Source organism: Mirounga angustirostris, unplaced genomic scaffold (genome assembly GCF_029215605.1).
Source record: "Mirounga angustirostris isolate CCGP_5_RB_7025 unplaced genomic scaffold, mMirAng1.0.hap1 SCAF_6, whole genome shotgun sequence".
NCBI classification, from domain to species: domain Eukaryota; kingdom Metazoa; phylum Chordata; class Mammalia; order Carnivora; family Phocidae; genus Mirounga; species Mirounga angustirostris.
In genome coordinates, this window is record NW_026991714.1 from 85579497 (window position 1) to 85599889 (window position 20393).

General features: G+C 43.7%; 1 protein-coding gene, 1 non-coding gene and 1 pseudogene across 4 annotated transcripts in view; 1 reads left to right on the forward strand and 2 right to left on the reverse strand.

Annotated features, from left to right (window-relative positions):
• Positions 1–1327: 1327 nt before the first annotated feature.
• Positions 1328–20393, forward strand: part of EGLN1 (egl-9 family hypoxia inducible factor 1) — a 60033-nt gene continuing 40967 nt past the window's right edge. Inside the window, exon 1 of one of the 3 annotated variants that reach the window (XM_045877830.3) lies at positions 1328–2792. In XM_045877830.3, coding sequence (XP_045733786.1) covers positions 1884–2792 — 909 coding nt within the window. In that variant the 5' untranslated portion in view covers positions 1328–1883. The remainder of the gene's footprint in view (positions 2793–20393) is intronic. The other 2 variants (XM_045877829.3, XM_045877828.3) reach the window with 2 other exon arrangements.
• On the reverse strand, positions 8626–8756 carry LOC123847242 (small nucleolar RNA SNORA63). Its single transcript, XR_006791484.1, has one exon. It is a non-coding gene; the product is annotated as a small nucleolar RNA SNORA63 (small nucleolar RNA).
• LOC123847301 (U2 spliceosomal RNA) lies at positions 9728–9907 on the reverse strand (annotated as a pseudogene).

The following is a 20393-nucleotide window of genomic DNA, read 5'->3' on the forward strand; positions in this document are numbered from 1 at the left end:
ACTTTTAGTTTGGTTTGGAATTTGAAGCTGTGAGTATAACATTTACCTCAGTCTCCCAAAGTCCAGGCTAATTGGAATTACTGTCCTCTTTGACCAGACTGGATCCCCAGGATACTGTTCATTTATATAGAAGAATTTAGTGACACTTTCAAGTTCTGTATAATTGATGGAGAGCTGTGACGTCTTTGATTCAGGCCAGTTTAAAAAAAAAATTGTACAAAGTGGTTTATAATTATTCCTTATATTCTTCTGCCTTTGACCTACACCTTTCAACTCTTGTGTTGTTAGTTTGAAAGGCTGTCATCTCAAGGACTGATGTTACTTTCAATCTATTCAGAGGATATGCAAGCCTCGCACAGCATTTTCCACATTAGCAGGTGTTCAATAAAAATTGTGAAAATCTAAATTGCAGGTCTTTTTATTCTTAAATGGCAAGTGGAAAGAAATCTTCGGCTTATTTCTGAAAAGGTTTTTATGTTCTACAAAACAAAAATTGTATTCATCGGCGTAGCACAGATTCTAAAACGAGATTTTTTCTAATTTAAAAAGTCGTTAATGAAGTAGTGCTCGTTGGCCGCCAAAATCCAATTCTCAGGAGTAATTCCATCAGTTTGAATTTAAATGCCTGAATGAGGATACTGGAATGGCCACTGATTAACTTGAATTTGGTGGCCAAAAATTTCTTCAGAGGGTTTGACACTCGGCAAGATTTCATAAGGCTTAGAAACGGTTTTTTAAAAAATAAAGTAAAATTTCAGTACCTGCAAATGTGGCTCAAACGGGGCATAGGGGCTTAGATGAGTGCTGCAGCAATACTTACTTTTTGTTTTTAACCACTTCAGGCCTCGAAATCGAGGCTGTGTTGGTGTAATGGAAAAAGCAGCCTTGGAATCTGACAGAGCCTAATTCCTGGATTCAGTCCCAGTCCTGCGTGACCTTGGGCAAGTTACTTTACTTCTCTGAATTTCCGTTTCCTCCTATGCAAGACCAGGGCTGCGAGAGCCACCTTGCAGCGTAGGCTGCGGCGCCCCCAGAACACACCGGGTGGGCCCTCAACCGAGAGCAGCCATATTCCGGGCACCCGCTCCGCGCAGCTCTCGCGGCCGCGCTCTCCCCGGCAGGTGTAGGCACCGTCCGCCGCGCAGGGCCGGGCTGCGGCCGGGCGGCCCCGCCCTTCCGTTCTCGCGGGCCTGCTCCTCGGCGTCCCCGCGCAGGCCGCGGCGGGAGGTGGCAGCGCGCCGGCCTCCGCGTCCCGGGACCGCCCCGGGCGGAGCCCGCAGAGGGGCGGGGGCAGGGCGCCGGGACCCGGCTCCCAGGCCCAGCCCGGCCGAGTGCGGGCGCGCGGAGGCGGCTCCGCGCCTGAGCGTGTGTGCGCGGCCGCCGCCCCCTCGGCCCTCCCCTCGGCCCTCCCCTCGGCCCCCTCCGCCCTCGCGCGCCGCCCGCCCGGGTCGCGGCGGGGCCGTGGTGTACGTGCAGAGCGCGCAGAGCGAGTGGCGCCCGCACGCCCTGCGCTCCTCCACAGGCCGGGCCGGGCAGCCCCGGACGTAGAGGCGGCGGCGGCGGCGGCCGAGGCGGCGAGTCTCGCGCGCCGGGGCCCGCGTGCCCGAGCGGAGGTCGCCGTCCGCCGCGCAGGCCGCGGTCCCTCAGCTCGCGGCAGCGATGAGGCGCTGAGGCGGCCGCCGGCGCTGCGCGGCCGGACCCGAGGACGAGGAAGCGGCCGGGCCGAGGGCGCCGGGCCCCGGCCTCCCTCAGGCGGGGAGTGGCGGGTGCATGGCGCAGTGACGGCCTCTGTCGCTCCTCCCGCTCCCCGGCCCCGGGCGAGGCCCTCCGGCCGCCACCCCTCCTGCTCGGCTGCCGCCTCCAGCGCCGCCGCCGCCGCCGCCATGGCTAATGACAGCGGCGGGCCCGGCGGACCGAGCCCGAGCGAGCGAGACCGGCAGTACTGCGAGCTGTGCGGGAAGATGGAGAACCTGCTGCGCTGTAGCCGCTGCCGCAGCTCCTTCTACTGCAGCAAGGAGCACCAGCGCCAGGACTGGAAGAAGCACAAGCTAGTGTGCCAGGGCGGCGAGGGCGCCCCCGGCCACGGAGCGGGCCAGCACCGGCACCCCGGCCCCGCGCCGGCCGCCTCCGCGCCGCCGCCCAGGGCCGGCGGGGCCGGGGCCAGGGAGGCCAGGAAGGCAGCGCCGCGCCGGGACAGCGCCGCCGCCGCCGAGAATGCGGGCCCGCGGGCTGCCGGGGACGCGGCCAAGGCAAAGGCAAAGGCCAAGCCCGCGGCCGACCCCGCGGCGGCCGCGTCCCCGCCTCGCGCGGCTGCCGGCGGCCAGGGCCAGGCGGCGGCGGCCGAGGCGGAGCCCGCGAAGGAGGAGGACCCGGAGAAGACGAACCTGTACCCGCCGAGCAACACGCCGGGCGAGGGGCTGAGCCACGGCGGCGGCCTGCGGCCCAACGGGCAGACGAAGCCGCTGCCGGCGCTGAAGCTGGCGCTGGAGTACATCGTGCCGTGCATGAACAAGCACGGCATCTGTGTGGTGGACGACTTCCTGGGCAAGGAGACCGGGCAGCAGATCGGCGACGAGGTGCGCGCCCTGCACGACACCGGCAAGTTCACGGACGGCCAGCTGGTCAGCCAGAAGAGCGACTCGTCCAAGGACATCCGAGGCGATAAGATCACCTGGATCGAGGGCAAGGAGCCCGGCTGCGAAACCATCGGGCTGCTCATGAGCAGCATGGACGACCTGATCCGCCACTGTAACGGGAAGCTGGGCAACTACAAAATCAATGGCCGGACGAAAGTAAGTGAGTGCTAGGGGGTCGCGCTGGACATCCCTTACTGGGCGGGCCGCCCCCTGCGCGGCGACAGGAGCCGCTCAGGGCGAGGAGCATGGTTTTTCCTCCGTATAAAAGTGATTTCCTTCTTGTGTAGCACCCCGTAAGGAAAACGGCTCTAATCCGTACATAGGTGTTTATCTAGGTAGCCCCTTTCTCTGTGCCCACTGTTTCCCACCTACTGCCCGTTTACAAACGTCTTATTGCATGGTTTTGTGGCTGAGCTTAGGCCCTTCCTTTCACTTTGCTATTTTCTGCTGTTTTTCCTTTTCCAGTGCACTGTCAGTTCAAACCTTATTGGGGCTTTAGCCTCCCGATTGGGGGGTATTAGAGTAGTACCCCAAGCAAGTGCTGGTTCTGCATCTGTCTTGTGTTTGCATATACCCCTAAATTCTCTCTGTGGTGTTGGACCCACTCATCGGATTCTGGTTCACAGAGTGGAATGCTGTGTTTGGTTTAAGAATCTGCCAGCCTGACCGCGAAAAGGTAAATTTAAAATCAGTACCTAGTCAGAAGACTCCTCGTATTCAGGAAGAGCTTGGCTGCTCCACGCCTTCTCCTATCGCTCCTATCCCCCTCCCTGTCCCTACTGTTTTGAAACCCCCCCCCGCCCAAAACGGGGAAAGAAGTATTTCCGTTTTTAGATCTTGCAGTGTAGGTACGTTACATTTTTAGCATAGGTTTCCTTTATTTGCTTTGTTAATATAGTCCTTCTGTTGAAACAGAACTGTGTTGTAGCTTCCTGGAAAAAAAAAAACAAAAAAAAAAACCCCACGGAATTGGAGCAGGAGGGAGGGCTCATTCTAAAGTCTCAATTTGGTGGAATCTCTTTGTTTTCTCTTTACCGTTGTAGTTTTCCCCCCCACAGATTGTTCCGCTCCTACCTAGTCTAATCCCTCTTCCCTCCTCTGCATGGTAAACCGGAGACTCTTCCCTCCTTAATACTCTCTCGCAGTTCTTTTTCATTTTGCTTCCCTGGTCTTAATCTTTTCTTTGTATCCAGCTCCTCCCCAGGCCGCCCTGCTCCACCCTCCTCCACCATCAATCTCTGTCTGATATTTTGAGTTTTAAGAGCTTGTCTTAGGAGATCATCACGTGTGTGTTTGCACACACACTGACTCTTCCCACTAGTTCTTTTGTGTGTTGTCAGGGCATCTATTTTGGCAATCATCACGGGTGACTCTCAGGCTGCCTGAAGGCTGAGCAAAGGCAATGAAGAAAGTTCTGAGCATGACAATTTTGTGGGGAAAAATACAACATGAAGTCTAATTTATATATTGCCGTCTCATTACTGGATGAAGGCACGTGTCATAATATCATGTAGTTTCAAAAAAATGAACAGTCGCGTAATATTAAGCTAGAAGAAAAAAAGGGAGCCTGATTAGACCTCAGTCTCAGTCTTCAATAAGAATTTCACTTATATATTAAAAAAAAAAACAACAACTTTGTCATGGATCGAATCTTAATATAGTCATGAACTCCAGAGCAGGAAGGGAACTAGCCTGAGGGAATATCAACATAGCTCTATGCAGACTGACCAGTCATTAGTTGAGGTATAAACTTAAAGCGAAGTCATGAAGAAGTTAATGTCCTAAATCTTCCTTGATAGGCTTTCCTTAGTTAATTTAGCTTTCCAAGTTAAGTCTTCTCCTGTCCCCCCTGTTTTCGTCTGTCCTCAGGGAGGGGACAGTAGTCAGCCTAGCTCTTAGAGCAGTTGCTTCTCAAGGGGAGGTTGTTAGAAAAGAGCGACCTCTTCATCAGGCATCCCAGTGGCTGAAGGGAACAGTAGTCGAGGTTGTAAATCACTTTAGCGCACATACTTTATTTAGGGTTTTTTTTTTTAAGAGATTTATTTGCTTATTTGAGAGAGAGAAAGAGTTTGGCATGCACCAGGTGGGGAGGGGCAAAGAGAGAGAGAGGGGGAGAGAATCTCAAGCAGACTCCCTGCTAAGTGCGGAGCCTGAGGAAGGGCTTGATCCCATGACCCTGAGATCACGACCTGAGCCGAAACCAGGAGTCGGATGCTTAACTGACTGAGCCACCCAGGCACTCCGGAAAGGACAGATTTTAAATTCTTTAGATTGATCTTATGCTTACATTCATTTTCAGCGCACAGTTTGAGAATCCGTGAATGATTTTAGGGAATCCCTTTTATTGTATTTGGTTGAGAGAGTTTTTGTTAATTGTGTTTAACCATGTAATTTTAGTATTCCTTAAAAAACCAAAGATCTTGCTTTGGGGGAATGGGAAAGCAGTCAGATTATTAGCAACCATTTATTGAGCAACCACAGTGTGGGGTAGGCACCAGAGTAGGCCCGATACAGACATGATCACAATAATCTTAATCCTATGAAGTGTAGGTAGTAGTACTCCTAACTTACGTTTAAGGAAATATCAGGTCAGACTTGGCTAAGGACTACCACGTATGCTAACCTCGATGGGATTCAAATTTAGGTCACTGAGATACCAAGCCCCAGGCTCTTTCTACTATACTGCATATAGGTAGGATATTAGATGAGCTGTAGATTACTTAGCATACTGCTGGGACTAAAATTTGATACATTTTATTGAGGGCGATAGCATTAGGCTTGTATGTGAATAACTGTACTCGATGGTTGGCCTCTGTAAACTTTTTAGTAGATGACTACACAGTGTTTATTTCAGTATCTGAAAAGCCACTTTATAATTACCCATTTGAATCATGTTCATTTCTCTATAACTTTTAAGAGAGGCAGAATATAGGTACTATACTATATGGGATTGAAGAGAGGGTCTTCAGTTAAGAATTTTGTTATTCTTTACAACACTATAGTAATTTAAAAAGTTACTTGCCACAAATGTGTAGTGTTTTTCTCACTTAGATTTTCACAGCAACACTGTAAAATAGGTAGATTGTTGATATATTTTTCCTTTTCATAGTTCAGAAAGGTGAGCCTCAGGAAATCATGCACTTGTGGGAAATCATGCAGCATTCCAGGACTTAAATTGAAGTTTTCTGACCAAGATTCAAACGTCCTTTTTTATTTATATTATCTATTCTGAGTGGTCTTTGTGTGTATGAGGGCCTGATAATCAGATGATGTAAAATTGGCTGTGGCTCATTCAGTGTTAGGCTTTGATTTCCCCCAAGTTTCTACTTCAGACATGCTTATCTGGCCCACTGTTTGTCCAGCTCCTTTAAAAGAGGAACTGCAGGGGAAGGATGAAGTAATGCACGCCGACGCTGATGGAACTGAGCTTCAGTTTCCACTTTCTCTGGTCCCTTTTTCAGGATTTTCCCCTCTTTTGCCCTTAAACTGACCTTTAATCCTTTTTCCTTTCTCACACCCTTCCTTCAGCCAGCAGTGGTGTTCAGTGGGAAGAACTCATGATTTGTGAACAGTGGTGTCGTGTGGGCCCTAAGAAGTCATAGGTGGCTTTACTTGGGGAGAGAAGAAAAGGAATGCAGATGAGCGGGGATCATGGGAAAGTGCTGCACTATTCAGTTGGAGCTTCTCAGCTACTCTGAAGGAAACGATTTGCCTGTTAGAATAGAAATACCAGAATCCTATGCATATTTTTGGAATTCATCCAAAATTTAACTCTGTTCAGTTAAAATGAACATAAAGAAGAGGAGTGATAAATTGGGTTGAGACTAACAAGAAGCAGATTATATTCCTAAGATTTTTAGTTAGTGTCACTTAGTCAGCTCGGCTGATGATGGCTTTCAGAGCAAAGAATAGGATGAGGAAAATCCTGTTGGCTTTATTATCACTACTGAAGAGATGTGGTGACTGTCCTTTTAGATGTTACAAACAAAACTTCCTTCTCAGTCCACTTCTGCCACTTTCTCTGTATCTCAGCATCCCCCATGTACAAAGGGGAGCAGCTTGTTTAATGTTTTAATAGCTCTATCAGTCTTAAAGATCAAAGTCCGTTATTCCATATGTGAAAAGGTTGAAAACATTGCAGTTTCTCATAGTGCTTTACAGTTTAAAAGAGATATGTGAGGACTGAAAAAGCAGTCTTCATAGGTTGTGACTGAACCAAGTTCAACTTTGTAGGAAAACATTTTGTATAGTGGATTAGTTTACATGTAGTTCACATACACGGTAACTCCTTTAACTATTAAAGAATTTTATTTTAAATTAAAAGGGTTTGGGGCGCCTGGGTGGCTCAGTCATTAAGCGTCTGCCTTCGGCTCAGGTCATGGTCCCAGGGTCCTGGGATCGAGTCCCACATCGGGCTCCCTGCTCACGGGAAGCCTGCTTCTCCCTCTCCCACTCCCCCTGCTTCTGTTCCTGCTCTCGCTCTCTCTCTGTCAAATAAATAAATAAAATCTTTAAAAAAAAAAAAAATTAAAAGGGTTTGTGTGTTTTGGATGTTTATAACTCTTCACCCATCTGTTACCTAGTAAGCCGCAAAAATACCCCACAAGACCTTAGTCATGTAGGAGGACGGCATCTGAACATAGAAGGATGGTGGACTCTGCTGCTGTCCCATCTGGCTGGGATCCTGGATCTGCCATGGCTGCTGTGTCCTTGAGCCAATTGCTTAATATTTCTGAGCTTCAGTGACTCCATTTGTACAGTGGTGTTAAATCATAGTCGCCTTTTCTGCCTCGTAGGCTTGCTGTGAGTACATATAATTATGCGTGTAAAAGCACTTTCTAAATTGTAAAGCCCAGTGTGAAACTGTTGTTAACTATTACTCTACTTTTTTTTTTCTTAAGGTTTTATTTATTTATTTGACAGAGAGACAGCAAGAGAGGGAACACAAGCAGGGGGAGCGGGAGAGGGAGAAGCAGGCTCCCTACTGAGCCGGGAGCCCAATGCGGGGCTCGATCCCAGGACCCTGAGATCATAACCTGAGCCAAAGGCAGACGCTTAATGACTGAGCCACCCAGGTGCCCCAACTATTACTCTACTTATCTTAAAATTTTCCTATTTTTCTGAATCCTTCTGTAAGAGTTAGTGCTTTTCCTGTCTTTTCCCCCTTACAAGCTAGAGGGAAAAGAGACCGAGAATGATCACCCATTTTTGACCTGACCACTCCCCTCCCCAACACATATATTTCTTTTTAAACAGAGAAAATAAGTCCCAGAGAGGTTAAGTGATTTGTTCAAGGTCATAGAGTTCCTTACTGACAAAACTGATGCGACTTAATGCTGCATCTCATGTAAAAGGACATATTCCTACTTAACTAATTTTGGTATTTTTTTTGCCATTTTTGAGAATTGCTTGAACATATATAACTTCCTTTTTCTTCTCCCTTTTACTCCTATCATTGTACACTTTGGCTTATCTGACATTCTAGTTTAAATTTTCCTCCTTTAGGGATGCCTGGCTGGCTCAGTGGGTTAAGTGCCTGCCTTTGGCTCAGGGTGTGATCCCAGGGTCCTGGGACTGAGTCCCACATCGGGCTCCCTGCTCCGTGGGGAGTGGCTGCTCCCCCTGCTTGTGCGTGCGTGCTCTCTCTCTCTTTGACAAATAAATTTAAAAAATCTTAAAAAAAAAAAAAGATTTATTTATTAAAAATAAATAAATTTTCCTTCTTTAGTTAATTCCTCCCTAATTTCCCTAGATGTTCTTTTTTTTTTTTTTTTAAAGATTTTATTTATTTATTTGACAGAGAGAGACACAGCGAGAGAGGGAATACAAGCAGGGGGAGTGGGAGAGGGAGAAGCAGACTCCCCGCTGAGCAGGGAGCCCGATGCGGGGCTCGATCCCAGGACCCTGGGATCATGACCTGAGCCGAAGGCAGACAACTAATGACTGAGCCACCCAGGCGGCCCTCAAGTCAGTGTTTTACTTGGTAAACATGTCTGAGACCATGCATCCCTGGCTGCTAAGCACCATGGCGGACAGGGCTAGAAAGGTAACAGCTTTATTTTGAGCAGGGGGCAAAGACAAGGCAGCACTTTACAGCTACATTGTAACTAGATCCTGCATTCCCTAGATGTTCTTTATTCACCTTCTTTTCTTTCCTCCAACATTAAAGCCAAGCCATTTTCCTGACGCAGACCTTCTGCATTTCTGATTTACACATTCATTCTCTCTTTTGCTTTCCCTTTTTTTCCCCACTATCAGGCTGCAGATCTATCTTTGTTCATCTTCCCCGATGTTTTTTGAAGCCCGTGCCTTTCTGGTATGCCTTTGGGTAGATGTTATCAGCTTCGTTTTTATTTAATTTTTTGCTTTAGGCCTTTAAAGTGACACCAAATGTTTCAGTCTTTCTTTCATTTGACCAGATGCTTAGCTGGTTTTCACTGATGCAGTTTACTACTATGCCTGCCTTTTTGTGTTGTGTTTGCATTCTACCTCCTTTCCCACTTGTTTCTGCACTTGAAATACTGTCTGTAACTATGGGATGGCATTCATATCATTTATGAAGCATATTCATAGCTTGTCTTTGTTATTCCAGCTAAAACCTTTCTGTTCTAAAAAAAATAAAACAACAAACAAACAGAAAACTGACAGATGGTTAACCAAAGCCTTCCCTTAAAATAGTTGTTTTCACACTTGTATTTCCTAGTCCAAATGCTGAACTGTTCTGCCACCTTTATTGGAATGTTTTGTACTTCATTATCACATTTTCCCCGAACCAACTCACAGTTCTGTTTCCAAAGAGCTCTGATAGTATCTGTAGCCTCTATTTGCTCATTGAGGCCACTATAAAATTTTCATGAGTTTGGAATCCTCATTTTCTTTATTCAATGTCCCAAACCCCATTTTTTTGCTAAAGCAAAGTGTATGTACTCTTGGTTCCCCTTGTTTATTCTCTGAGTCCTGTTTTGATAATCTTTTCCTTCATTTGTTCATTCACCAAATATGAAGTGGGGACTTGCCTCTTCTAGGAACTAGGAATGCCTGAACAACGACAACACCGAAGAGCCCTCGTTCTCATGGGGCTTAAATTCTGTTTGAGGTAGGCGAGAAGTGGGGAGAGACAGTCACTAAACAAATGTATAAGTAAATATATAACATGTTAGGCAGCAAATATTAAGGCAAAAAAAAAGAGTGAACAGTGGTTACTCTCTTAGGATCGATAAAGTACTCAGATGATATTACACTTGATCTTAGCCAAAAGGCCGAGAAGCGATTACTCAGATGATATTTAAGTAGACACTTAAATGAAGTGAGGACCTGGGTTATGTGGATACATGCAAGATGAACACCCCAAGTGAAGATACTACATAGCAAATACAATGGCCCTGACATGGAATGTGCTAGATGGGTTCGGAAAACAGCAAGAAAGGAGGCGGCTGTGGTTACAGGAGAGTGAGGAAGGGAGCATGGTAAGAGATGTGGCCCATGAAGTGGTGGATTAGGAAGTAAGATCACATCTGGTCGGATTTTGCCTTGTAAGCCATGGCAAGAACTGTGGGTTTTATCCTAGGTGATGGAGAGTAACTGCAGACATGGTGAAAATGAGTTGCATTCTGGGCATATTTTAAAAGTAGAGTCAGTGAGATTTGCTGATGGATTTGATGTGAGGTCTGAAAGACAGGAAAGAGTCAAGAAGGACTCCAAGGTTTTTGGCTTGGGCAGTCAGAAAGAAATAGTGATTATTTTGTCTTGCCCTAACTTTTCTGCCTTTCTTCTCTTGTCCCACTTTTTCAGTTTCCATTTATAGCAGGTGGTTGACACTTATTTTGCAGCCAAAGCTACAGGAAAAGGTTCTCTGCTCTTCCTTTGCACATTCCTTGGTTGGCTGTGCTTGCTGCTACTGGGTTGGCCTTAGAGCACATCCTTTCTTCTCCAGAGGCTTTGGGGCTTCTTTGCACACCGTGCTCTCATCAGCCCTGCCACGGGGGCTGCCTGCAAGAATTACTACAGCATTTCTGGTGCTGCCAGCAAGTGTGGCTGTGCTGTCTTGCATGAATTGCTCACTTAAGATGGCTTATAGATACAAATCCTGTAAAAAGAATTACACAGATTCTGAAATTTGAGGGAAACATTGGAGAAAATTGAATGGTTCCATGTGAGAGGCAAACAGATTTAGATGTCGAAATAAAGTCAGAAATAAGACACCTTCATTTAAATATGCTGTTGAAAATAAAACTACTGTAGAAAATTGAGAAGAGGTAGAAGGAATATAAAATACCAAAAATAATCCCATTGAGGGGCACCTGGGTGGTTCAGTCAGTTAAGCCTCTGATGCTTGATTTCAGCTCAGATTTTGATCTCAGGATTGTGAGTTCAAGTCCAGCATTGGGCTTCATGTTGAGCCTGGAGCTGCTTTAAAAATAATAGTAATAATAATAAAAATAATAAAATTTAAAAATTAAAAAAAATCTCTTTGACATGTACATAGGACGATATGATAGCTTACTATCTAGTAGTATGAAAAGCAGGGATAAGTTTAGGATAGCTTAGGCTCCATATTCAATGGTCTGAAAAAATGCCAGAGAAATATGAATTCTCATCCCCTTGCTTTGGAGCCTGATACTGGAATTAGAAATAAAAGTACTAACTGTCAAATGGCAACTAATAGTGTTAAAATTAGAATATTGTATCCAGGACTTTGAAGGATAGAAAGCCTCGCTCTTGACTCCAGACAGAAGTATGGATAAACATTAGGTTATTGTGTATGAAATGGTTTTTAAAAATTTAAACCTGAGGGACACCTGGGTGGCTCAGTCGTTAAGCGTCTGCCTTCGGTTCAGGTCATGATCCCGGGGTCCTGGGATCGAGTCCCACATTGGGCTCCTTGCTCAGCTGGGAGCCTGCTTCTCCCTCTGCCTGCCATTCCCCCTGCTTGTGCTTACTCTGTGTGTGTGTCTCTCTCTCTGACAAAAAATAAATAATCTTAAAAAAATTTAAACCTGAGGGCGCCTGGGTGGCTCAGTCGGTGGAGCGTCTGCCTTCGGCTCAGGTTACTGTCCCAGGGTCCCAGGATCCAACCCTGCATTGGTCTGCCCACTCAGTGGGGAGCCTGCTTCTCCCTCTCTTGCTCCCCTGTTTGTGTGTGTGCTCTATCTCTGTCAAATAAATAAATAAAATCTTTAAATAAAAATAAATTTAAACCTGAAAAGTCAAACATGAACTATAGAATCCAGGAATCTATATTCTCAACTTAATTCAAACAACTTCTATTTAAGGCTGAATTTTGTATAATAAAACTTAGATAGGAAACATCAAATCTAGCCAACTAACTGAAAAGGTCTAATCAGGATTTTGGAGTCTTCAGAGATTGACCATGCATCTGAATTTTTTCTCAGTGTTGGTACTCAGCTCTCGTCTATAAATGGTAACTAGAAGTTCTGAGTCTATAGTTTTGTCATAGGAGTATCCTTCATTTTAGCTCCAGGCATTTGTTACGTTCTGTTATGTCTTCCACTGACTTCTTAGCACTATTTCTCTGAAATAGATGTCTTAAAAATTACTTTTTTTTTTTTTTTAAAGTAGGCTCCATGCCCAGCATGGAACCCAACATGGAGCTTGAACTCATGACCCTGAGATCAAGACCTGAGCTGAGATCAACAGTCAGATGCTTAACTGACTGAGCCACCGAGGTGCCCCTTAAAAATTACTATTTTTTTTTTTAAGATTTTATTTATTTGAGAGGCACCTGGCCCAGAGTCCTGGGATTGAGCCCTTTGTTGGGCTCCCTGCTCAGAGGGGAGCCTGCTTCTCCCTCTCCCTCTGCCCTCCCCTCCCAACCCCCGCTCTCACTCTCTCAAGTAAATAAAATCTAATAAAAACAATTTTATTTATTTGAGAGAGAGAGCGTGCAGGTGGTGGGGGGAGGAGCAAAGAGGGAAGGGGAACGAATCTCAAGCCAACCGAAGGCCCAGGCCTTTGCAATCCAACCACAGAAGAGACATCCATCATCTGTACTGTATTCTTTTGTTAGCAGCAAATCACTAGATTGATTCCACATTCAAGGAGAAGGAATTACAGAGGGGTGTGAATGCCATTTCTTGAGTTGTTTCTTCCTTTGCAGTGTCTGCCCCTTAAATGTTATTGTTCTTAACGGTCTGTGCTTTGTCTTCTCTCTTTGTTCTAGTCAACACTTTTTCTCTCTGGCTGATACCATGACGCGCTTGGGAAGCACAGGTTCTTAAGTTAGTTTGCCTGTGTTCAGACCCTTGTTTAGCTACTTGATTGCACTCTGATTTTAGGCAAATTTTCTAACAATTAAAGCATCAGCTTCCTCATTGGTATTAAGAGGAGTTAATAGCACCTAATTCAATAAGGTTTGTTTGAAGATAGATGGGATAACGCATGAGAAATGCTCAGCAGATGATCAGTTAGTGCTCATTTAATATTAGCTGTAACTGTAATAGTAACAGCAGGAGGATGAGGAGAGGAAGAGCCATGACTTCAGCTATTAGGGTTTGTTGGAGCTCCTCGATCTGTGCCTCACCCTGGCGTCTGTAGAGGACTAATGGATAGCTCCACCTGCATGTTCTGGAAGTACTGCAAACTCAGCATGATCAAGACTGAAGTTCCCTCCAGGTTTCCTGCGGGGGGTATGGGGGATGAGGATTGAAGGGGCTCTCTGGTGGGGAGAGGATGGAACAGGTTTAAAATTGACTCTATCTGTGGACTGCATTTACTTTTTTTGACAAGCGTTCACCGAGTGCGCAGCGTATGTCAGGACCAGTGCTGGGAACTGGTCATGTCAGCGCCCAAGCCAAGGTGATGCTCTCTGCCATTCTGGAGCGGGAGACAACCTTGAGCCTGCATTCCCATGCGTGGCGGGTGTTGCTGAGACGGACAGGATCCCACGGGAGCACGTCAGAGGGGGCCGAAGTTGGTCTGCAAGCCAGGAAAGGTCTCCTGGAGGCAGTTACTTAGACTGAGACTTCCAGCACCTCAGTCGGTTTCCAGTGGAGGAAGTCCATTGAAAGTCTCCAAGTCTGAAAAGAGCACAATGTTTTAGAAGAACATACCTTCTTTTATCAATATGGAAATTGTACTCATTTATTTTTATTTATTTATTTTTAAATACCTTTTTTTTTTTAAGATTTTATTTATTTATTTGAAAGAGAGAGAATGAGAGAGAGAGAGCACATGAGAGGGGGGAGGGTCAGAGGGAGAAGCAGACTCCCTGCTGAGCAGGGAGCCCGATGTGGGACTCGATCCCGGGACTCCAGGATCATGACCCGAGCCAAAGGCAGTCGCCTAACCAACTGAGCCACCCAGGCGCCCTTCTCTCTAGGTTATTATAAAAGCCTTTTTCTTTTTGTCTCTTTCCTTTCCAGTCCATTCTGTCCTGGTGTTACATTTCCAAAACACAGATCGTATCATTGTCCTGCTTGAAAATATTTGTTTCCCCTGAAATCTTCGTATGCTATACAGACTTAAAAAAAAAATTTTTTTCCCACTTCTCATCATATACTTTCTCCTCCAGGCACTGGAGCCTTCTTGCAGGTTTCTTGAACCTGTATTTGCTTTCTGCCTCAGTGCATTTCCCTGGTGCTTTCTGTGTGGAAAGGTGGTAAGGAGGTTTCTCTAAGTTGATTCTTGCCCTAGTGCCTCTAAGCAGAATTACACTTCTGTCCTGTCTGTTGCTGTGACACTTACCATTGATAGAACACTTTCTACATTGGTGGGTTTCCTCTACTGAGTGTGAGGCACTTGAGGATGGGACCCGTCTTATCCATGTTGCATGATGCTCCTTGCACCAGGCATCCAGTAAATATTACATTGGAATTTCCACTGCACTACTCCGATTGAGATTTTGATCACTTTATACCTGAATTGTTTCACAGTCTTATTATTTTTTCCTTAATTCACTCTTCTCTGTACCACTTCTATCCATCGTGTATAAATTTACCAACATTTATAAAAATCTTACTCAAAAACCTTCCTGAGTTTTATTTATAAGGGTACAATTTGATTCTCATGCACCTAATGCTGAGCCAACTGCTTAGGCCCACAGCATCTATCTGTTATTTGCTACTCCACTTGGGGAAAAACAACCACTATTTCTGCTGGACTGTTTTCTTCCTCTTGCTGCCGTTCTCCTCCCAACACATCTGCGAGTTCTTTGACTGGTTTATGACTCCCACACCCCTGCTCCAGCAATTTAAATCTTACACATTTTTTAAGATCGAGCTTAACTCCCATTCCTAAATATTGCCTTGAACTCTGTACCTCCACCATTCTTTTTTCTCAAAAACTTTGTATGCCTTTTATTCCTGAGGCATCTTCTCCAGAAAGTTATATAGGGCAGGGGGACTGTTTTATACTATTCTGTCTTACACAAAGCACCTTTCGTTGTTGTTCATGGTTTTTATTATTCATATATTAATACTTAATGAATGGGACTCAACTGTCCTGCCCGGTACCTCACCCTGCTTCCCCTTATTTCCATCTAATTTCTAAAACTACACTTTTTGAAAGGCTGTGAGGCTTTTTGTCCTATTGTGGTGAACTCTCCTTTCTGTGCTTACTGTGCTGTTTCTAGTCCCTATTTTCCAGATAAAAATAACCCAGGCCAATATGGCCTAAACTATTTTTAACTGCAGTTACGGGGAGAAAGGTCTGCTGTGAAGGTGGAATGAAGTCTCATGCCATTGTCTAGGCCCAAAGTCAGTTGATGAGGTTACAGATTGTGGTAGAACCCTGTACGTCCATGAATCTCAAGGGGAAGGGCCTGCGTGTCTTCCCTCCCTTGCCCCCACCAGTGGCATGAGACTCCCCAAGGAACAGGAGTCACTTCACAACAAAGCAACATAATAGACATGATGTTGAAAGTGACCTCTTGTATCCTCTTGTGCATGACCTAGAAGAGAGAAGCTTGTGGCTAATAAGCTGACACAGAGTTCAACATTGATACACATGATTCATGTACAAAGTAAAAATTTTCAAGAACAAAATTTTAAACTTCTAACATACCACAGTTTTATTTTGGTTTTAGAACTGTATTCAGAATTTCAAATAACATTAAAGGAGATTTAAGAGTGATATTTAACAAAAGAGGGCGTGGGTTAAACAAGATGAGAAATACTTTTTTATAACCAGAAAACCTTTGACTATTAACCGCATTCAGGCTTTTAATCAGCTTGGGGGAAACCGTTGATTTAACTGTTCGAAGAGGGCACTGGTAGTGCAGATGATAGTAACTGGACAGTATAATGGTTATTTGAATTTGATCTTGAAATGCACTCAAACATTTGTATGCTTAAAAAGAGTTGCACTTCCTAATTTTGCTGAAGTTTGGAACTTAAGATGTTTTCATTCTCTGAGAATGGTTTTTGGGTTGGTAAGGAAAGTAGCCTAAGATTTCATATTTACTGCAGATAATTTATGTGCAGAAGAATGGTTGTAGTTTTGGGTGCATGTTACCCAGAGTACTTTGTATCAAATTTTTTGAGTAAAGAAAAATTGGGCTAAAAGTCATGTATGATAATAAAATAGCATCCCTTACCAAGAGCTTAGAAGGTTTTTTTTCAAGGAATGATATAAGTTAGTGCTTCATAACTTTGTTTTGTTTCTGGACTTCTTTGGGAATCTAATGGAGGCTGTGTACCTTCTCACCCTAATAAAGAACATACACATAATGTTTTGCTTATAAAAAGGCCCATCCATAGACCCTACATTGAGAACACGTTACAAGAAAAGTTCTAAAGAATAAAACAAAAACCATTTTTAAGCATTTAATATCTTGTTATGGTAGAGTGAGGTTTCTTTCTTTATTCAGTTGCTCTTCTTCCTCCATGTCTATATAACTATGCTTTGGATTTTTCCCCCCATGGTAGGAGTCAGTTTAAGTTATAGAGACCCTGATAAAGGGATATACATTTTAACTTAAAACTAGTGGTATGTATGTATGGACTTCTGAAAGATGTTTGCCTCATAGAATCTGGATATAAAACAAAGCAAAGTTAACCAAGGTGGAAACCATGACCTTAGTACCTCTCCAAGCACATCTTGCTGGGTTAAACCTTGCTCTAGAATTCTAGGCGTGCAGTTCTGCCACGAAAGACTGAGAACCTTTATCACTAATGATTAACACTGGATTATGATTCTCTTTTTTCTCTTCTGTTTATGCTGTCTTATTCCCTGCTCCCGTTGCATATGTTTGTGTTTTGCTTCTCTTTTGGTTTTTTACTTGTGGCATTTCAGTAAGATTAATTTAAATTTTTTAAAAATAAAAACCTTAGGTCACCTGGGTGGCTCAGTTGGTTAAGCATCCCCACTGTTGATTTCGGCTCAGGTCATAATCTCAGGGTTGTGAAATAAGCCCCAGGTCCAGCTCCTCGCTCACTAGGGAGTCTCCTTGTGATTCTTTCTCTCCCTCTCCCTTTGCTCCTCCGCTTGCATGTGCGTGCTCTCTCTCAAAAACAAAAACAAAAACAAAACACCTTAGTAACAGTGCACCAGGGGCCCAGGAGTAGGGGTACTCTTACAAAAATGAAACTAGAATTCATATTGGTTGGTTTTATTTATATTAAAAATAGTTCCTATAATTGTTAGATCTGAAGCATTTAAAATAATGGTAAGGTATTTCTCTAATGTATACTTACTCTAAAGATTCTTGCAGGTGTTTCTTTTCTTTGTCTTAGAATTGTCTAGGGAAAGGGAGGACAGTGGGGAAAAGAGGTGATTGTTGACAGAAGCCAGGAATGGGAATAGCTGTGCTAGCCCTGCTCTGCTCTGGATTCTTGTCCTCTGGCTCTCTGAGCACTGAGCATGTCACTCAGCACCTCTCTCAGTCTTTTCATCTATGAAATGGGAATCATGTTGACCTTATTAGCAGGAGAAATAATGAATAATTGATTATTGTAAGAAGCTTTTTATTTATTTAAAAAATTTTTTTAACTTTTTTTTTTTTTAAGATTTTTATTTATTTATTTGAGAGAGAGTGAGCAAGAGAGAGAGCGCATGAGCGGGAGAAGGGGCAGAGGGAAAAGGAGAAGCATACTCCCCACCAAGCAGGGAACCGGACACCGGGCTCCATCCCAGATCCCTGGGATCATGACCTGAGCAGAAGGCAGATGCTTAACCGACTGAGCCACCCAGGTGCTCCTTAAGATTTTATTTTTAAGTAATCTCTGTACCCAACTTGGGGCTCAGACCCACAACCCTGAGATCAAGAGTTGCATGCTACACCAACTGAGCCAGCTAGGCACCCATGTAAGAAGCTTTTTTTTAAAAGTGATTATACTTTTAGCTTTCAGCACCGCCTTATCCAATTGTTAGGATTTGGCTTGGCTGCCCTTAACTCTAGACCTTTGTTCTCTGTGCATTGTGTTGGTTAACATTAGTATCACAAGTTAAAGTTCAGTTTTAGATTCAGAATTCTTGACCTGTTTTTAATAGGATATCAGAACCTTATTTTTGTTTGTTTGCTTCATTTTAATTTTAATTCCAGTATAGTTAACATACAGTGTTCTGTTAGTTTCAGGTGTACAGTATAGTGATTCAACAGTTCTCTAAATTGCTGATAAATGTACCCTTAAATTCCCTTCATCTATTTCTGATAAATGTACTCTTAAATTCCCTTCATCTATTTCACCCATCCCCCCACTCACCCCCCTCTGGTGACCACCAGTTTGTTCTCTATAGCTATAGTTTTTGGATTTGTCTCTTTGTTTGTTTGTTTTGTTTCTTAAATTTCACGTACGAGTTAAATTATATGGTATTTGTCTTCTCTGACTGACTTACATCACTTAGCATCATTCTCTGGCTCCATCCATGTCCTTCAAATGACAAGATTTCATTCTTTTTATGGCTGAGGAATAGTCTATTGTATATGTGTATGTGTTTATACACACATACACATATATACCACATTTTTTTTTATCCATTATCTCTCCATGGATACTTGGGCTGCTTCCATAATTTGGCTATTGTAAATAATGTTGCAGTAAACATAGGGGTGCATGTATCTTTTTTTTTAATGTATTTATTTATTTGAGAGACAGCAAGAGTGAGAGAGATCACAGAGGGAGAGGGGAGAAGCAGGCTCCCCGCTGAGCAGGGAGCCTGATGTAGGGCTGGATCCCAGGACCCTGGGGTCATGACCTGAGCCTAAGGCAGACACTTAACCAACTGAGCCACACAGGCGCCCCAGGGTTGCATTTCTCTTTTTGAATTAATTTCTTTGGTATTCTTTGGGTAAATACCCAGTAGTGGAATTACTGGATCATCTGGTAATTCTATTTTTAGTTTTTTGAGGAACCTCCATACTGTTTTCCATAGTGGCTGCACCAGCTTGCATTCCCACCAAAAGTGCACGAGGATTCCTTTTCCTGCGCATCCTTGTCAACACTTGCTGTTTCTTGTGTTTTTGATTTTAGCCATTCTGACAGGTATGATGTTATATCTCATTTTAGTTTTGATTTGCATTTCCCCGATGATGAATGATGTTGGGCATCTTTTCACATGTCTGTTGGCCATTTGTATGCCTTCTTTGGAGAAGTGTCTATTCACATCTTCTGCCAATTTTTTAATTGGATTATTTGGGGGGGGGTTGGTGTTGAGTTATATAAATTCTTTACATATTTTAGATACTAACCCTTTATCAGATATGTCATTTGCAAATACCTTCTCCCATTCAGTAGGTTGTCTTTTAGTTTTGTTGATTGTTTCCTTCACTGTGCAGAAGCTTTTTATTTTGACGTAGTCCCAGTAGTTTATTTTTGCTTTTGTTTCCCTTGCCTCAGGAGACATATGTAGAAAAATGTTGCTATGGCCAGTGTCAGAGAAATTACTGCCTGTGCTCTCCTCTAGGATTTTTATGGTTTCAGGTGTCACATTTAGATCCTTAATCCATTCTGAGTTTATTTTTGTGTATGGTGTAAGAAAGTGGTCCGGTTTTATTCTTTTGCAGGTAGCAGTTCAGTTTTCCCAACAACATTTGCAGAACCCTGTTTTTAATTAAAACAAATCTGTTGTTGATTAAGCAGTTGGCACATAGCCTTGGCACTGCGAAAAAAGAAATGGTCAGTTGATAAGGGCATCTTGCACTGAATTTCAGATTGTTGTATTACACCATGGGTCATGAAATAACAGACCAGGATACCTTGATCAAAGGATTTCTCTCTTGCCCCCCTCTTCCCCACTCCTACCCTGCTTTCACCTCCCTTCACCACCCCCATATCCTCTTAGCAAAATGAAGTCAGATGGCAATGAATATTTTATTTATTATTAATTTAATTATTTAAGGTGCATTTTAAAAATTGAAACTCTTGGACATTAATTTTAAAAGCTAGTCATGCATATAAATAAGCTAGTACCCATAAAACAATTGGATTAGATCTCACACAAATGAGTTTATACTTATTTTATAGTTTTTATTGATGTACACATAAATTAGATTGTTTCATAATTTGTTAGTATTACTTAGTATTTCTTTTATTTGCCATATAGTCTATAACTTAATAGGAGGCTTTAAATTCCTAAAAGTTAATTCTTCCCTAAAATGATGGGGAGTGTTTGGGGTTAGCTATTTTTCAGCTGTGCTTTGTGGCTGAAATTTTACTTTTACCTTTAATATATCATCATCTTGTAGTTGATCATCAATTCATAGAATTACTTTGGTGTCTGTGCTATTGAGTTTGACTCATGATAATTGTGCTCATAGTGAAAAATGCATTTTAAGAAGCCTTTGTTGCCCTTAAGAAATTG